Source organism: Microtus oregoni, unplaced genomic scaffold, assembly GCF_018167655.1.
Source record: "Microtus oregoni isolate MIOR12 unplaced genomic scaffold, Mior012 000016F_ref0000370, whole genome shotgun sequence".
Lineage (NCBI taxonomy): Eukaryota > Metazoa > Chordata > Mammalia > Rodentia > Cricetidae > Microtus > Microtus oregoni.
Genome location: NW_024543075.1, coordinates 33101533 through 33121177, shown reverse-complemented (window position 1 = coordinate 33121177; position 19645 = coordinate 33101533). Strand labels below are relative to the sequence as shown.

The 19645-nt window shown below is 41.6% G+C and overlaps 1 protein-coding gene across 3 annotated transcripts in view; it reads left to right on the top strand.

The window, feature by feature from the left end:
- Usp47 (ubiquitin specific peptidase 47) overlaps positions 1-19285 on the top strand; it is a 99099-nt gene extending 79814 nt beyond the window's left edge. For all 3 annotated transcript variants that reach the window (XM_041665984.1, XM_041665986.1, XM_041665985.1), the window contains 10 exons: positions 1606-1725; positions 2981-3761; positions 9363-9538; positions 10228-10308; positions 11318-11433; positions 11701-11819; positions 14705-14835; positions 16471-16518; positions 16609-16739; positions 17900-19285. In XM_041665984.1, the coding sequence (XP_041521918.1) occupies positions 1606-1725; positions 2981-3761; positions 9363-9538; positions 10228-10308; positions 11318-11433; positions 11701-11819; positions 14705-14835; positions 16471-16518; positions 16609-16739; positions 17900-18074 (1878 nt within the window). In that variant the 3' untranslated portion in view covers positions 18075-19285. The remainder of the gene's footprint in view (positions 1-1605; positions 1726-2980; positions 3762-9362; positions 9539-10227; positions 10309-11317; positions 11434-11700; positions 11820-14704; positions 14836-16470; positions 16519-16608; positions 16740-17899) is intronic.
- Positions 19286-19645: the final 360 nt, after the last annotated feature.

The window sequence follows — 19645 nt, the reverse complement described above, 5'->3', positions numbered from 1 at the left end:
GTTAATTGGGGGGCTTACAAGTTCAGAGTTTTGATCCATTATCATCAAGATGGGACATGGTGGCATGCAGGCAGTCATGGGCCTGGAGAAGGAGCTGAGAGTTCTGCATCTTACACAAGCAATAGGAAGTGGTCTGTCTCATTGGGCATGCCTTGAGCATATATGAGACCTCAAAGCCTACCTCTACAGTGACACACTTTCTCCAACAAGACCACACCTACTAAAACAAGGCCACCTCTCCTAATAATGCCATTCCCTTTGGGGGCCATTTTCTTTCAAAACCACCAGTTTCACAGAAGGCTTTGAAAACTAACTGGGCTCTCTTTGGTGCAGCAGTAAGTAGATCCTGTTTGCTATTTAGATGTTGTAGTGGTGCATCAGATCTGTGCCACAGAGTGGAAGTCCAGTGACACTAAACTGAGGTTCAAGGAACATGAAGGCTGAGTTTGGGCTGACACTGAGGAAGCTATTCAGATCATTCCAGTAAAGGCATATGGTCAGGGCTGAGGGACAGTAGAGTTTAAGAGTGGCGATATAAGTGGACACTGCCAGAGTTGTGGTTGCTATGTTTCAAAGAAAGACAGAAGCACAGTGAGTTGTTTATTATTTTCCAGGCAGGGTGTCACTGTGTAACACAGGACAGGAACTCACTATGTAAACCAGGCTAGTCTTGAACACATAAATTACATCTTCCTGCCTCCATCTCCTGGGTGCTGAAACCAATCCTTAATGTTTTTTTTTTTTATTGCAGTTATTTATTTTGTGGTGTGTGTATGTGTGTGTGTACTCGGGCTATGTGACAAGCAACTTTCCCCACTGAGCCATCTCACTGCTAAATGAAAGTGGTGACATTAATAGCAGCAGTAAAGTGAGGAAGCAGACTTGATAGCCATGGATTAAATAGTGGCTCAGAGAAATACAGTTTTTAGCCATCTGTCTTGCCTTATAGCTCAGTGTCTGGGATTTACTAACCATCAGTGTTGTGGTTATGAGGGATTTTGTCAGGTTTGGTGACTATCACTGTATTTAAGCAGTAAAAGCTAAGAGACTTTAGTCACTGATGGCAGTTACGTCAGAAGACAAATCATACTGTATTGTTCTGCCTGATGGCTAACTTGCTCACACATGCATGCCAGGTGATCATATGGCTCTATACATTTAAAGTGAGTGCCACCTGCAAAGATTTTCAGTCCAATGTAAAATATAAGCCCTGAGGTTGGGCTTGAAAAAAAAAAGACAATACCGTTTGTTAGCCTACTCTGATGAAGCTAATAAGGTCATTGGGGAAATGTTTAAAGAACAAGTGTAATCACAAAGTTTTGTAATACAGCATTGGAAGTTAGAAAGTGTTACTTTGTTTCAGTTTACAACATAAGTGAAAGGGAGGTGACTAAACAGTTTTCCTGAGTCACCAAAAATTGTTAAGTCTCTACTTAAAAGTATCTTTCCTAGATACTTCTTTTGATGTCTGAGGGTTGGTGCTAGGATTGGCACCTAGGTCCCTGCTCTCATCAGCTTTGAGGAACTTCGCAGTTTTCTCTTTGTGTCTAAAGCCAGCTAGAATTCCTTTGGGTAGCACACTCTGTGGTGACACTCTCGTTGCAGGCCTCACACTTACCTGCAGAATCCATGCGGATAGTGCTAGAACGCTGCTACAATGACCTGCGCCTTCTCAGCGTGCCCAGCAAGACCCTGAAGGCCGAGGGCTTCTTTAGAAGTAACAAGGTATGCCTTTGCCTTTTTATTGTGTCTTTGCTGGTAACAAATGGAGTAAAACCAGCACTGTACCCATCTGTCTGTGCAAGAGTACCTTACAGTGTACACAGCCTCTTCACATTCTCTTCCTTTGTCATCCAGTCAGGCTTCCTGATTCAGCCTTACTGCTGTTCCTTTTACTTCTACTCTGTGCCCTTTGCCTGGGAGCACTTTTTCCTGTTTCCCTGCCCTCCTTAGTTTTCAAGCTCTGGATTTGTCCTGTCCTTCTGAGCTTTTGTGATTGAATCTCCCTCCTCTCTGACTGTCTTTCTGATTTCCATCCTTGAGTTCCCTGGTAAGACAGTTCAGTCCTTCATACCAAGTTAGGGGTGTGCCTCGTGAGACTCCCACATCTCTGTTGAGGAGAAGACAAGCTGTCGAGCTTATTTTAGGACTTCCGCCTTCAGTGCGCCATTGTTAGAGTGGCTTGCCCTGGGTCCTGGCCATCCAGACTTTCCCTCGTTCTGCTCTTCATATTTGCTAGTCTTTCATCTTAGTACTTTTAGACTTACCACACGTAACCTTTTAAAATATCATTTTATTACATATTTTCTTCCAATACGTATGTGTGGATATTAAAATGTAATCTGTGGGCCAGCAAGAGCATTCATCAGGGACAAGATGCCAAGCCTGACAGCTTAAATTTGATCCCATGGACACATGGTAGAGAGAAAGAGAATGACTACCTCAGGTTTTTCTCCAAACTCTGCACATATGCTGCACACTCATATATATGTGTGCACAACAAATTTTTAAATATATTTTAATATTTTTAATGTTTAAACTATAAAAATGCTAGTTTAGGGGAAAGAGTGTCGGAGCAAACCTTTCTTCCCCATTTTTTCCCTTACACGGTTAACTAATAGTCTTAATATATAATATTTATTAAATAGTAATAGGTTTATCTTTTTATACAAGACCCAACATACTATTAATTATTGCCAATCCATGGTTAATTTTTGTTTTGTTTGGAGACAGGGTCTTATATTTGCCTTAGCTGGTGTTGAACTCACTACATAGACCAGGCTAGCCTATGACAGTCATCCTGCCTCTGTCCTACAAGTACTAAGATTGGGCCTATGCTATCATGCCTGGTCAAACTTGTATATAATGTCACAAATTCTACAACATACTGTGTACTGATTTATACTGATATGATGTTCTTATGAAATGTAAAAATGCCATTAACATTGTATGGAGTGTAACTCTCTCACTCACTGTTTAGGTGTTTGTTGAAAGCTCTGACACTCTGGATCACCAGGCAGCCTTCACGGACTCCCATTTGTGGAAACTTCTGGATCGGCATGCAAATACAATCCGATTATTTGTTTTGCTGCCTGAACAATCACCAGGTTCATATTCTAAAAGGATAGCATACCAGAAAGCCGGAGGCGATTCTAGTAATGTGGATGATGATTGTGAAAGAGTCAAAGGACCTGCAGGGAACTTAAAGTCTGTGGATGCTATTTTAGAAGAAAGCACTGAAAAACTCAAAAGCTTGTCGCTGCAGCAGCAGCAGCAGGATGGAGACAATGGAGACAGCAGCAAAAGCACTGAGACAAGTGACTTTGAGAATATTGAATCTCCTGTCAATGAGAGAGGCTCTTCCACCTCTGTGGATAATCGAGAGCTTGAACAGAACATTCAGACTTCAGACCCAGAAAACTTTCAGTCTGAAGAACGCTCAGACTCAGATGTTAATAATGACCGGAGTACAAGTTCAGTAGACAGTGACATTCTTAGCTCCAGTCACAGCAGTGACACTTTGTGCAATGCAGACAGCACTCAGATTCCTCTGGCCAATGGGCTGGATTCTCACAGTATCACAAGTAGTAGAAGAACTAAGGCAAATGAAGGGAAAAAGGAGACGTGGGACACAGCTGAAGAAGACTCTGGGACTGACAGTGAATATGATGAGAGCGGCAAGAGCAGGGGGGACATGCAGTACATGTACTTCAAAGCTGACCCCTACGCCGCAGACGAAGGCTCTGGGGAAGGACACAAATGTATGTACTTGAGAGGAAGGCTCTTTGAAATGGTACCAGTATGTTTCTCACTTAAATTTTAGTTAGGATTCCATTGCTTAGTGTTAAGACCACCTTACAGTAACTTCATGGGCTGTGAGATTATTTTCTTCCATTTGCAGTGCAATATTTAGACAGTAATTGTGTCAAGTTAAGTAGAAGAGTAATCAATATTAGGAAAGTCTGTGATAAGCATGCCGAAGAATACTTTAAAGGTAACATACACCCTCATCACTCAAAAAGCCAAATGCTGTAAAGATTTTATTTTTGTTTGAGAAGTATATATATGCATATTAATGTGCTTTGATCAAATCCACCCCCTATTCCCTCTCCTCCAATTCATTCCCTATTCTCCTCTACCACCACTTTTCCCTCCCAGCTTCATGTGCTGTGTGTAAGCCCATTGAATCCACTTAATGCTGTCTGTATTTGCGTGGGTATAGGGCCATCCACTGGAGTGTAAGTAGCCTCCCAGGGGCCACATCCCTGAGAAAAACTCGATTCTTCTTTCTCTAGCAGACGTCAGTTGCCAGAGGCTTCTCAACTAAGTTGGTGCTGTGAACCCTGCCCCTCTGCGTTGGGAGTTTGGCTGTTTTGATTTCGTGCAGCTCTTATGCATGCAGTCATAACCACTTTGAGTTCTTGTGTGCAACAGCCTTGTCACATCTGGCAAATACTGTTTTGTCTATGTCTATTGCCTCTGGCTCTTAAAATTTTCCTCAATGTTCCTGAGCCATGGAGGGAGTGTCTGTAATATAGCTGTCCCATTGGAGGCTGAGTACTCCATAGTCCTTTATTCTCATACAGTGAGCAGTTGGGTCTCTATATTAATTTAATTGCCATAAACTGCAAAACAAAACTCTGATGAGGGGATGAAGGAGGGTTGAGAGATGTACTACTCTGTAAGTATAATGTTATAAGTGCTTAAGGGGCAGTTTATGTCCATTTAGCAGAATGATAATACCAAGTTTTCCCTTAGGCCTATGACCTAGCCACCCACTGGGTTTTGACCCAGATACTGGTACCAAACATAAATCCTGTCTTGTGGAGCAGGCCTTTAAGTCCAACCAGAAACTGATTAGTTATTCCGTTAACATATATGCTACTATTGCAGCAGTGGTCAAATCTTGCCAGGACTGTCCTAACTGTAGTTCTCCAGATTCACAGCTGGGTAAGACAACTGATTGCTTTTCAAACCCAGTAGCATGCATAGAACCTTCCAGCATTTTGAAAGTTAGCCAACGGAGATGAAACTTCCAGGTCAGTACCAGCTTGATTTCTCCGTGTCCTATGACTCAAATGTGTGGTGTATTCAGCAGTAGGGTCTTCCTATCAAATGTGTGGTGTCTTCAGCAGTAGGGTCTTCCTATCAAATGTGTGGTGTCTTCAGCAGTAGGGTCTTCCTATCAAGTCATAGAGGGTAACCAAGAGCAGTGACAGTGGGCTGCATTGTTTGCATGGCTTCAAAAAAACGGTTAATTCAGTTTGCAGGTAAAGTTTTACACCTCTTTTCTGTGTCCGAAAACAGCTTCTACCCTACACCCTCTAAACATCTATATTTGGTGACAAAAGAAGTGGGGTGTGGGAGTGAGGGCTCATTCATTACCTGGGTCTTTTTAGTTTATCTTATGTGTTTCTGAGGATAGAACTTGGTGTTTACCACTGAGCCACTTACCAACCCTTTTAATTTGTTAATTTAATTTTGTTAATTTGATAGTAGGCAAGAGATAAACTAGAGTTCTGAATGTTACAAATCTCAAAGGAATAAAAAAAAAATACCGAACTCTGGTCCTCTGCGAGAACATCAGGGGCTCTTAACTGCTGAGCCAGCTTCCCAGTGCCTGTAAAACTTGTAAGTGAATATGCGTTTATCTTTGGAAGAGAACCTCAGGTATCAACCCCATATAGCTATTAGAAGTAGAAACAAAAGACAGCCCTGTTTGTAAACATGAAGACCTAAGTTCAGTACCCAGAACCCCTGTAAAAACAAACACTTGACCAGCTCCGGGAAGGCAGAAATAAGCAGATACAAGTTAATAAATGTGAAAGTGCTTTCCAGAAAGAAGGGAATGAAATGACTTATAGACTGGAAGGTCTATCTTTCAAATGAAAGAAAAGAAATCAGTACTGAGTGCATAGTACCTGATGAGATCTAACTAACACCAGAATCCTTTGGCATCTGTATAGTCCTGTAGAAACTCAAGTGTAAAAATGTAGATTGCTGGCTACCATGGTGACGAAGAAACAGAATCATACTGGTGCTTCCATCCAGGGGCTACCTCAAAAGACTCATTAATATGCATGATTTTATATAGGTAGCCCTCTCAGCAGCTTTGTGAAGCCTGTTTTCCCTGGTGAAATACCCAGTTCAAACAGGTTCAATTGTCTGGGATCATATTCCTATAAGTTATGCTGCTAGGATTCCACTCTGGTATTCTGATTGTAAGCCACCACCAGGTTTCCACTGTCACTTTTCCTGACAAGGAAACCACCAAATAGCAACTGCTTCCTGGCTACAGTCAGCCAGTAAAGGTGCTGAGGAGGAGAGCTAGTCTCTGGAGGAAGAATTTGCAAGTTTCTGGTTGACAGAGAACAGTAATTAAAATCAGTTGGCTAGTAGTCTCTACCTCAGTCCAGATCCAGCAAGAACACTTGAAGTTAAAGTCCAAAGTCTCATTATCTGTTCAGAGATTTAATAAACTCTTACTGGCCAGTTTAATCTTTCTGGAAATGTGTAGTAGGCTAGTCATACTGCTCACTGAAATAATAGACAGGCTACTAGAGGCTATACAGAAGGCCTGTCAGCAAAGAAAAGTTCTACATTGCTTCATGTTTAAAAAAAGCTTGGAGATGGAGGGAGGGATGCTGTCCAGCAGCCAGGTTTCTCTGTCTCTGCTAGACTGAGTAACTGCAGTCCTCAGTGACTTGAAAGTGAGTGCTAAGAACACAGTGGGCTATGAGTGATGGCCTACTCACAGGCTGGAGTGATCAGGTCTAGCACATAATTTCAAATCCCAAGAGTGACCGACCTATCATGCATAGCATCATAGCATTGGCGACTGACTTAGGTAGTAACTGAACTGTGTCTAAGATGCTGATCCTTAAGCTACCTGGTGTGCACAGGAATTCCTTAAGGGAATAATTACCTCTCTGAAAACATGTCCTGGTGTGACCTAGTTGCAGTCTATAGCACCAAGGGATGAACAAGGAAGCCAAGTAATGGATATAGTACATGTGCTTTGAAATGTCTTCATATAATTTTGGTATCCTAAAAACACTTGAAGTTGCATTATGAGGAGACTGAATCCTGTGGGGTTTAGAGGCAGAAAGGAAAAGAGATATGATGATCATCTCTAACACAGTTACAGGGGCTGTGGGAAGTATGTATTTGCTGAGGCTGTTAGTGTGGAAAAGTCTAATCACAGGCTACATAAAGTTTCCAGGATTTTAGTGAAAGTAAGTCTGTTTGGTACTTAGCTCCAAATTAGACTGGATCAGTCATCCAGCATTTATGTCTCCCATGACACAGCATTACCAGAAGCTAGGAGAGGAATCAAATGGCCTTGTATTTTGTTATTGTGTTGGGCTCGTAGATCCTATGGGAGAACCAAGGCTCAGTTTGGATCCCTGTCTATAACACCTTCAGAATTTCCAGTGTCTGGTCGAATAGTGCAAATGTAAACTTGTTTGCCATATGATTAACATTTGGGGGCATTCCTTAAAGCTTAGAAGTTAGGATTCTAGCCCCGGTGGTGGCGCACGCCTTTAATCCTAGCACTTGGGAGGCAGAGGCAGGCTGATCTCTGTGAGTTCAAAGCCAACCTGGTCTACAAGAATTCTAGTTCCAGGACAGGTACCAAAGCTACAGAGAAACCCTGTCTCAAAAAAAAGTTAGGATTCTAAGTAATTAAAAAAAAAAGCCTCAGACGTTGGTTAGTAAGCCAACCAAGCTCAAGCTCATCGCTATCTGTATTTTCTCCTACACTCCTTACATCCACTGGTGCCTGTTTCATAACCAGGCAAGTAGTCAGTGAGGATTAATTCATCCACCCAGGAGCTGAACTGGCCTGAGAATGTAAACCAGAAGCGTTTATGTCCTTTTGTAGAGTTGAAAAGAAAGGTAGGGGCTACTGACAGCCTTGGGGCTGTTGAGGGACAGCCTAGAAGCATGGCTGCTCTTGGGTTTGGTGCCTGCCTTATTACAAAAGGAAAAGAATTAGGCCTGCAACCACATTTGCTAGAATGTGAAGACCAGGATAGCTAGATGCTTTACAAGTGTAAGGCTGAATTGTGTAGGTATTAGGAAGGAATATAGAAAAATAGCTTATTGACCAGGTATGGTGGCACACACCTTTAATCCCAGCATGGAAGAGGCAGACAGATCTCTGAATTCCAAGCCAACCAGGGCTACATAGTGAGACCTGTCTTAAAAAGGAGAGAGAGAGAGAGAGAGAGAGAGAGAGAGAGAGAGAGAGAGAAGAAAAGAGAAAAATAGTTTATGAGAGGTAGTCTTGTCATGATGCCAAGGGAGTTTCAGTTTAAGCCTGGGGGAAGTGAGAACAATGGATCATTTACATACAGTCCTGTTGTAGCTCAACCACATGTTAAACATACATCTCAATATGTTAATCCAATTTTTTTTTCCTAGTAGAAATCCCAGAATTATTATCCCAGATGACATTGCTACCAGATTTTGAGACTGCCTGCTATAGATCTGGCACTGTGATTAAAGCTTCATAAATGTGTGAGCTCATTGAATTCACACATAGCACTGTGACACTGCTTTCATCTCTATTTCCCTATAAAAAAAAAAAAAGCAGGGGCATGGTGTGGTACCCTGTGTCTCATGGCTAAATAAGCAGAGGAGACGATGACCCAGCCAGATGACCAGAACTAGTACTATATGAAGCTAGAGATGTTTGTGTTTTAAGAGACTCCCCAGAGCAGCAGTTCTCATGTGACCCTTTGAGTGGTGGAGGGATATTGGAAAACCAAGATACTTAAAATTATGATTCATAATAATAGCAAACTTACAGTTATGAAGTAGCAATGATTTTTATGGTTGGGGGTCACCACAGCGCAAAGAACTTATTAAAGGGTTGCAGCATTAGGAAGGTTGAGAATCACTGGCCTAGAGGTTTTGTAGATTACATCTATCGGGTCCTCAGTGCCTGCCTGGGTTTATATTTTATCTGGCTTTTTTTTTTATTAAGTGGTATTACCTAAAAATCTAGTCAAAAGAAGAGATACTTTTTCCTATTGACATTATAATAAGAGATATACAAAAACAAAAGAAAGGGCTGGAGAGATGGCTCAGAGGTTAAGAGCATTGCCTGCTCTTCCAAAGGTCCTGAGTTCAATTCCCAGCAACCACATGGTGGCTCACAACCATCTGAAATGAGATCTGATGCTCTTTTCTGGTCTGCAGGCATACACATAAGACAGAATATTATATACATAATATATAAATAAATATTTAAAAAAAAACAAAAGAAAGCAATTAACCAAAAAAATAGTCTGTTTTACAACACTCAAAGGCTGCTTTCACATTTTGTTCCTGTTTTGTTTGGTTTTTATACTTAGGGTTGATGGTGCATGTTGATAAGAGAATCACCCTGGCAGCTTTCAAACAGCATTTAGAGCCGTTTGTTGGAGTCCTGTCCTCTCACTTCAAGGTTTTCCGAGTGTACACCAGCAACCAAGAGTTTGAGAGCGTCCGACTGAATGAGACCCTTTCGTCATTTTCAGATGACACTAAGGTTGATTATAATAATTCTTATAGAATTAGTCCATTTTAAGTAATAGGTTTGTCTAAAAGAGACTGTTCTTTCGTTTTCCAGCTTTCACACCCAAATAATCCCAAAAAACTATATTAATTACAACACTGTTTGGCTAGTGGCTCAGACATATTCTTAGGTAGCTCTTATATCTTAACCCATTTCTATTAATCTGTGTATCACCACGAGGTTGTGGCTCACCAGTAAGATTCTGGCATCTTTTTCTTTCGGCAGCTACATGGCGTCTCCCTGACTCTGCCTTCTCTCCTCCTCTATCTGCTTGGATTTCCCACCTTGAAATATTCCGTCCTGCCGTAGGCCAAAGCAGTTTCTTTATTAACCAATAGCAATAAAATATATTCACAACATACAGAGGGGAATCCCATATCAGGTTTGAGAGCTGTTTGTAGCCCTTCCAGTTAAGGTGGAGTAGGTAGCCCCAAGATTAGGGTCACTGGCGGCTACTGAGTGTTTAGATTGTTCTTTGCTTGTCCACTAACAGGTGAACTATGTCAGTTACAGTGCTAGTGATGGAGATTCAGAGGTCAAGGTGTACCTGTTCCCCCAGGAGCCCATGAAGTAGGGGATGGGGAAACCACAAGATAACAACAGCGTGTGCTTGGGTTGCCCTGCTGAGGCAGTTCATCTAAAAGAATGTTCTTGATTCTTAGATCACAATTCGACTGGGGAGAGCACTGAAGAAGGGGGAGTACAGAGTTAAAGTGTGCCAGCTCTTAGTCAATGAGCAAGAGGTGAGTGACACTTGAGACTACAGGAGAGTACTAACACCTTCAGGACGAGATGGCTTCTAGTCATCTCTTCTGCAGTCCTCAGTTCCGCTGTGATAGTACACAAGAAACCTATAAAACAGGAATGGTGTATTGTCACACTACGGGCATAAGCAGGCTTTTCCTGCATTGAAAAGGAGCTAGATGTGTTTATGGTTGCCTTCTGGGAAGGATGGTACTGTGCTACGAGAGGATGGCAGCTGGCCTGTGTAAGTACCTTCTGTGTCCAGGGTCGTCATGGTTTTAGAGGCTTCCCTGTAGTATGTTGTATGATAACAGTTTCTTCAAAGACTCATGTAAGCCCCATCAGTTAGCTCTGTGGTATAAGTCCTGTTTAATATTCCCAATTTGTAAATGAAGAACCTGGCACAGAGAAGTTAGGTAATGTACTCAAGGTCACAGTTTGAAATCTGTATAAAGGCTCCCAGCAGGCTGGTTTAGGAAATAATCAGAATATTTCTAAAATGTTCATGCATAACGTATAGAGATCTAGACAAACATGAACACTGTAAGCTTATTATTTACAATGCCTTCATTAATTAAAACAATGTTTTATCAATCATCTATCATCCAGTTTTCATTCATATGCTTCTTCTGAGTCTTTTGTTTTCTGTTAGAGATTGAGTGTACATTCCTTCATTGAAATCCATGAAACTGTGCCTTGTACTTTCAAAATTGTCGTAGTTTTATAACAGATAGAGAAATATGAATGCATTATCCTAGTTAATCATCATGATAACGCTAAAGGAAGCTGTTGTCCCAATTTACAAATGAGAAGGCTGAGGCATAGGCTGTTAAGCAAGGCTGTTCACAACTGCTAATCCTATAAGTTATGGAGCTAACACTGAGAACAAGAAGATAGATTCTTAAATTCCATTTGGCTCTTCCTTGTGCTGCGCAGCACAAATAAATATCTTCTTAACCCTTGCTTCACTGCAACACACAGGCTCTAATTGTGTGTTTATATTCCTAGCCATGCAAGTTTCTGCTAGACGCTGTATTTGCTAAAGGCATGACCGTGCGGCAATCAAAAGAGGAGCTGATTCCTCAACTCAGGGAGCAGTGTGGCTTAGACCTCAGCATTGACAGGTAAGTAAGATCCCAGCACTGGCTGCTTTCACGCTGCTGTACCTTTCCTCCAGGATGTAGTGCTGAGTAGTAAGCAGAAGTGCTCGCCTCCTTGAGTTTCCCTGGAGAGGACAGAATGTGATGTACTAGAGGCATTGCTTCTGCATCACCCCTGAATTTTCATGAGAAACCATTTATTTTGTACTTTGAACACAGTTCATTTTTGGTGTCTGATGAATGTAAATTTTTGAATTAAATATTTCAAATCATAGCATTTTTTATTTTTAGGTTTCGTCTAAGGAAGAAAACATGGAAAAACCCTGGCACTGTCTTTTTGGATTATCATATTTATGAAGAAGATATTAATATTTCCAGCAACTGGGAAGTTTTCCTGGAAGTTCTTGATGGTATTATTGGGTTGTTGTTTTTTTTTTTTTGCTTTGTTTTGTTTTGTTTTGTTTTGAGTAATAAATATCAATTAGAAAGACAGTAGAGCTAATGGAACCCTAACCCCTTAGCACCTGAGCCCAGATGATCTGTGAGAAGTGTGCTGTATGGTGCAGTATTGTCAGCCTTGTCAGCATCAGGCTGTGGTTTTGTGCACTGATATGTGTAGCACAAATTCTAGTTGGCCTTCAACCCAGAGTCAGATACAGGAGTTATTGCTGAAGATAACAAGCAGAGAGGCCAGCCACTAGAGAGTTCTTTCCTCTCTACCAGTGCTCAGACCGAAATGGCGACCTCTCCTCAGACTATCCCCTCAGACCTCATCCACTGACTGCAGCTGTCTCCACCGAACCTCAGACTACACTGTGCTTCTGTCTCCTTCTGCCTTATATTCCTCTCTCTGCCCAACCACAGCCATATCACTCCTATCTACACCGCCCTAGCGCTGGGATTAAAGGCATGGGATCCCAAGTGCTGGGATCACCTTTGTGAGCTCTGTTTCTCTTTGAGATTGGATCAGTCTAGTGTAGCCCAGTGTGACCTTGAATTTACAGGGATCCATCTGCCTCTGTCTCCCAAGTCCTGGGATTAAAGGTGTGTGTCACCACTGCCTGGCCTCTAGTGACTTAGCTCTGCACTCTGATCTTCAGGCAAGCTTTATTTATTAAAACACAAACAAAATATCACTACAGATATGATTCTTGCTCCATCACTGAGATTCTTTTTTCTTTCCTTATCTCTAACATAACTGCTTGTATTATTTTTAGAGATATCCCTTGTCTTACACCTTTTAATATTTATTCCTTTTATTTTCTCATATATAAAAATTATAATTTAAAAGTTTGATTTTTTGGGGTTCATTATACAGAAAATTCTGTTGGTATTTTCTTAGGCATGCTTATTATCTTCTTTATCATTGTCCCATATTTTATGTTGAGAATATCCTACTGAAAATGTGTCAAAGATGTTGCAAACGGCTGTGTTAGTGACCTAGGCTACTGCCACTTCAGAATGCTACCCACAGGACAGCTAAATGGCAGAAGCTCAGTCTTTACTGAGGTCAGAGGTCAAGGTATTAGTGAATCTTGCTTCTATCTTTCTTGATCTTACTGGGGAGCTGTATCTTCCATGTCACTCCTGTAGCTTCCAGAGCTTGGTGGCCTGCTTTTGGCTTGTAGCCAGGTACTGTGCCCCATCTTTCCTTTCATCTTCACATGGCATTCTCTGTGTAGGCTTGTCTGTACCCAGACTTCCCCATTTTCAGAATACTCTAGCCATCTTGAATTGAGGTCCACCCGCTTATTTTAATTTGATTCTCTAACTATAATAAGGTTATTATTTTGGACTTGGATTCCATGTCTGTTAGAGCAGGCAGCTAGGGACCTGGAGCAGCACTTGTGCCCACCAGAATGTCCACTCTCTCTTTTGTTCTGGGACTGACTCAGTTCTCTGCCCAGAGGAGTTGTGGGGGGAGTTGGCTTCAGGGAGGTCACATTGAGTTTTGTCTTACATGTTTTGATGCCACTTATGTCCACAGTCTAGACAATAAGATCATAGTTCTTAGAGAGTTCAGTAGCCCTTCTTACTAGCTGTTTCCAACCTAAATCAGCTTAATTTAAGCAGGTAAACTTCCAATTATTTGACAACTTCACTGGGAGGCAAAGAACTACCAGAGAACCAGGTACATGCTGCATGCAGGTGTCCTTCTCTAATGTGTGCAGCCTGAGAGAATAATAGCTTTTTCTGAGCAAACTGACCCAGGGTCATGAAGGTCACATAAATAGGCTAGTGCCACAGAAAGTGGTAGTGGTACTAGGTGGTATGTGTCTTCATTGTATCATGTCAGTATACATTTTAACATTGAAATAGATGGATAAGAAATGAGTCATGTGATTAAATCTCAGCAATATTTAGCCATAATTAGCCACATGTGGCTAGTCTCTGGAGCTATAAACAGGAATAAGCTAGGAATTGCCCACCACATGCACAGTCTGGGTGGAATGGAGCAGCAGGTGTATCTTAAGTTGCTAGTTGCTGAGACTAGCTAGCCACAATTAGAAATTGCGTGTATGTCTACCAGCAAGGTGACAGGTGAGCTGAATTTTGATGAGCCACTGAGTTTTGGCTTCAAAGAAAGAGGGATTGATGATTATCTGGGCGAATAAAGAAGCAAATGAAGGTGGCTTGATGGTAAGATTGGAGTCAAGAGCTACTGGCGCTGGAAGAGACTGAGGGAAAGTGATAGGAAGAGCAATGTCAGACAGGAGTTGGGAGGAAGCAGTGTAGCCTAGGACACTGATGGGCATATGGTAGCTGAGGGTTGTCTTGTGAGAGTAGAGAGTTATGTATGCAACTCCTTTTAAAGAAAGAACAGGAGCTGGAGGCATGGCTCAGCAACTAAGTGCGCTGACTGCTCTTTCAGAGGACTCAAGTTCTATTTCCATCATCTACATGGTACCTTTCAACCATCCATGACTGCAGTTCCAGGGGCTCTGATGTTCTCTTCTGACCTCCAAGGGCAGCAGACATGCCTATAGGCAGATATACATGTAGACAAAGATACACATATAGGGAAAACACCTATACACTAAAGGGGCTCATTGGTTAAAAGATCTTGCAGCTATTTCAGAGGATTTGTGTTTGATTCCCAACACCCACATCAGGCAGCTCACTACCTTCTGCAATTTCAGCATCAAGGGATCTGACACCTTCTGGCCTTCATGAGCCCCTGCATTCACACGCTTTAAAAACAAAAAACAAAAAGAATAGATCTTTATGTTTAGTTAGGAACTACAGGAAAAGTAAAATTATAAGTAAGCCCTGGTGTAATCCTGCATGTCCTTAGGTGTAGAGAAGATGAAGTCCATGTCACAGCTTGCCATTTTATCAAAACGGTGGAGGCCTTCAGAGATGAAGTTGGATCCCTTCCAGGAGCTTGTATTGGAGAGCAATAGTGTTGATGAACTGCGGGAGAAGGTAGGTTCTTTTGAACAAAATTAGCTCTAATACATGTATGTTTTCCTGCATTGTGTAGGAAGTGAGTACCAGCGACTGTTGTCAGGAGTCTTTCTTGGTCTCTGTCCATTAGGGTCCCTTAGATCTCCTCATGTTTTGAAATTACTTTGTTTAAAGGAGGACTTTCACTTTTCATTACTTAGCCAACTGTGTACTGTTTTTGAAATTAATTAGAAGTTATTAAACTGTTGTATGGCTAAATGAATAAAGGATAGAGAATTGAATGGAGGTCCTAGGCCATAACGATTCTGAACATACCTGTTTGCATCTGGTCATACTTGGGTGTGGTTGGTACTTGAAAAGGAAAATAGAGTGAAGATAGGCTTTGCATCTTACAGTAATTCAAGTGTCTCGGGGAAGGGAGAATTGCCCTCTCCATCAGTGGTTCTGCTTCAGTGGGCAATTTGTAAAACCTTTAATGTCCACAGTGCATGCCAGCAGTCCCCACACTTGAGACGTAACTCAGTTGCAGTTGCCTGGCATGTGCAAGGTCCTGGGTTTAATCTCCAAATAATTGTAAGTATATTATATTTACATAAGTAAAGGAAAAGGACAGATATGCTTCTTAAATATTGGGATAAAAATACTTCTGATCTAGTGCTAAAAGCCAGAAAAAGAAAGGCATACTGCACAAAAACTTAACTGTTCTGTATGACTCCAAATGGTAATTTAGAAAAACAGCTTACAAACAAAGCTAGAAGACAAAGACAGGAGGAAACTATTTGAAACCAGCATGGGACACCATCCCCCTGAGGTGGGGGATTGGTTGGTTGTTTGTTTTTTATTTAAGTCAAAAGTCTCATTCTGTAGACCTTGCTGGCCTTGAACTCCTAGCACTAAGATCACAGGCACGCACCACATTCACTGATGCCCCTAGTGTAAGTGTGACCACTGTCTTAACAAAGAGAACATAAGGGGCTGGAGAGATGGCTCAGAGGTTAAGAGCACTGGCTGCTCTTCCAGAGGTCCTGAGTTCAATTCCCAGCAACCACATGGTGGCTCACAGCCATCTGTAATGAGATCTGGTGCCCTCTTCTGGCATGCAAGCATGCATGGAAGGAATGTTATATACATAATAAATAAATAAATCTTTAAAAAAAAAAAACAAAGAGAACATAAGCAGCTTAATCTGGCAAAGAATAACATCCTTTTTGAGCTCTTCTCAGTGAAGATTTAGAAAATCAAAATAATATCTAGACGTGTCTAGCTTTGGGGCTGATGGGCAAGATCCTGTCCCTCTGATAGGTTTCCAGAGTGGCAGGCATTATCAAGGTTCCATCAGCACTTCAGCTGAGCAGAGCTCCATATCCGGCAGTGTGGTCAGGGGTCTATGTTTCTACAGTGGTGTGGGGTATGAGTGTAGAGATAGCTCCTAGTAGAAGTTTATGTTTTTAGAAATGTGTCGAGTGTGCTAGCATGTTCCAGGGATGTGGGATTTGCATCCTGAGCAAAGAGGCAGATTTCACTGTCTGCTTCTAGTTTTTTAAAATCAAATATATTAGTTTTTAAATCCAGCTAATTTTGGTTTCTAGAAAAGGAAAATAACTTCTCAAGAATAATTTTTAAATAAACTTGCATATGACTTTTCTTTTCTAGCTGAGTGAAATCAGTGGCATTCCTTTGGAAGACATTGAATTTGCCAAGGTAAAGCCTGAGAACATTTGCATCCTGGTGCTGGGTGCCACAAATGTGACCCGTGCTTTGACTCATCCAGCCATTTTTTTCTCTCCTCAGGGTAGGGGAACCTTCCCCTGTGATATTTCTGTCCTTGATATTCATCAAGATTTGGACTGGAATCCTAAAGTCTCTACCCTGAATGTCTGGCCTCTTTATATCTGTGATGATGGTGCCGTCATATTTTATAGGTAAAGTGCAATGGTTTTGTTGCTGATGTATTTGTGGTGTTGTACCTTTACACTGAGCCGTGGAAATACAGTGAGGGCTGCACACCACAGCTTGATGTTTACCTTAGTTAAAATCAGAACACTGTACTGCCCACACCTGTGACCCCAGCAACAGAGAAGTAGATGCAGGAGGATCAGGAATCAGAGCCAGTTTCTGCTATATAATGGGTTTGAGACCAGCCCTAGCCTCAGCTATGTGAGGTTGTTTTTGTTTTTTGGTTTTTTTTTTTTAAGCTTTTTAAAATAGGATTTCTCTATGTAGTCCTGGCTTGGAACTCAATTTTTAGACCAGGTTGGTCTTAAAATCACTGAGATCCACCTGCCTCTGTCTCCCAAGTGCTGGGATTAAAGTCTTGTGCCACCACTGCCCAGCTGTGAGACCCCATCTTAAAACTTTCTCCTAAAAATAATAACAATAAGTAAAGGAGGAGCCAGGCAGTGGTGGCGCATTCCTTTAATCCTAGCACTCAGAAGCAGAGGCAGGTGGATCTCTGAGTTTGAGGTCAGCCTGGTCTACAAAAGCGAGTTCCCTATGTGCTGTGGCACATATGCCCATTCCCAGTAGTGCAAAGCAAACCAATACGAAACAGAAACCAATGAGATTAATTATAATTGCAAAAAAATCTGTTAATCCAGTACATACAATGTTAATACAGCATGTCATTGACATTTGGGGGTAGCTTACATTCTTTGATTTATAGATGTCTTAAGAGATGCTATGTATCACACTCCCAGCACGGCAAGATATACTACAGGTGCTCTCTGACTACTGTGTTGGACAGCACACATACAAAGGAAAATGATCTTTGGAACCTGGAGGTCAAATCTAACTTGTTTCCCTAGCTCTTACCTGTAAAATGGTGACAGTGCTGTTTTTCCTGAGAATCCAGGCTCTTTCATAGAGTTATCATCTGTTATAAGTAAATGTTCAGTAATGCAGATTGTATTACTTTTAATACTCACGTGAGATGATTCTGTACAATTTTAAGAAATGACATGATTCACATTAGTAACCTAGTACATCCTGGTGTGTGAGAGCAAGAAGAGGAACACAGTAACGTCAGATGTCAGTGAACAGGGTCAGTGGCCAGCTGGTCTAATGATTTGTATTTCACATAAAGGGATAAAACAGAAGAAGTAATGGAGTTGACAGAAGAACAAAGAAATGAACTGATGAAAAAGGAAAGCAGCCGACTACAGAAGACTGGACATCGTGTGACGTACTCCCCTCGCAAAGAGAAAGCGCTCAAGATCTATCTGGATGGGGCGCCAAATAAAGACGTGACTCAAGACTGACTGCCAGTGTAGCCTTCTCCCTGACGGTTGGTTTAAGTAATGGTTCACTACTGCTGGGTAGTGCCATTTTGGCCGGACGTGGTTGGGGTAATCCCATGACACCAGCACTGATTGGACCGCCCTTCACCAATCAAAAGCTCAGTGCCCAGTGGGCCACTGTCTTGACTTGGAATCATGTTGTGCACTATGGTCAGATGTACTGTAAAGCCAAGGATGTGCAAAGAGAAACAAGCAAAGCCTGCTACTATGAAAGGGGAGGGGGACGAGTAGATTCATTGATTGCGGACAAATGTGCACATAGCCGCTAGTAAAACTAGCCTCAAACAGGATGCTCATAGCTTAATAATAAAGCTGTGCAAAGGCCATGAATGAATGAATCTTCTGTTTATTTCATTGATACACACATTACCTCATTGACAGTTTGAAGCAAATGCAACTGTGTTGACTCTTAGCAGCAAAGAGGAGCTGAAGGAGTTCTTAGAACCAGCATCACCCATAGAAGAATTAGGAAGGTGTGTCTTTATTTTATTTCACTTTTTACAAAGTATTAAGAACCTTAGTGAAACAGCCCAGTATCTTTTTCCCTTTGGCCACTGCCAGTAGGTGCACTACGGCTGCTGCAGGTTTGTGATTAGAACCAACTGTACTTGAGCTATGGATGTAGAGAATGTCTCACTCCTTCACTCAGCATGTAAATAAAGGGGTCCTGCTGAGTTCTCCCGACTGCAGCTCTGCTGTTTGCCATGGTTCTTTGCCTCATTCGTCATGTCCGTTTGTGTGCACCGAAGCTCAGCAGCCGCATGGTTGCTCATTGAGGGATCTCTGTTCAGTAGCTTCAGTCTTTTCTCTGTACATTTATTTTCAACAAATTGCTTCAAGTTTGAGTCTTCTAGAGTGCTTGTAAAGTCCCATTTTGATTTTTTAAGAGTCGATTTGTAGTTCTGTAGTGTAACTTTGGGGAACCATCTGCTATCACATGGAATAAAGTTTCTCGGGGGCCTTGGTGTAGACTTGGTGCCACATGATTCATTGCAGCGTGTGCTAGCATCAGCAGGCTTCTGCTCTGCTAAATACAACTTCTAAGAACCCAGTTCTACATAAACTTTGAAATACTATCTAATTTATAAAAGTCAATAAAAAGGTTTTGGTAAAACTTTTTCATGCAAGATGCTGTTTACAACAATGAATATGCCAATAAAAATTTGTTCATGTTGCTGTGTTATTTTTTTGTCATTAAACCTCTGGGGACATGAATCTGGGTACAGAATGAGTTTGTTGTCTTTAAGTATGGCACTTTGTTACCTGTATGGAATAAGTATCACACTCTCTGATGAAGTGTATTTATAGTAAAGTTCTTCAAAGGGTCCTGACAGTACTTCAGAATCAGGTTTTTACCCTTTCCTTTTCCTTTTAAGAAATACTTAATGAGGGCTGGAGAGCTGGCTCTGTGGTTAAGAGCACTGGCTGCTCTTCCAGAGGATCTGAATTCAATTCCCAGCAACCACATGGTGGCTCACAGCCATCTATATTGGGATATGATGCCTGTTCTGGCCTATAGGCATATATGCAAA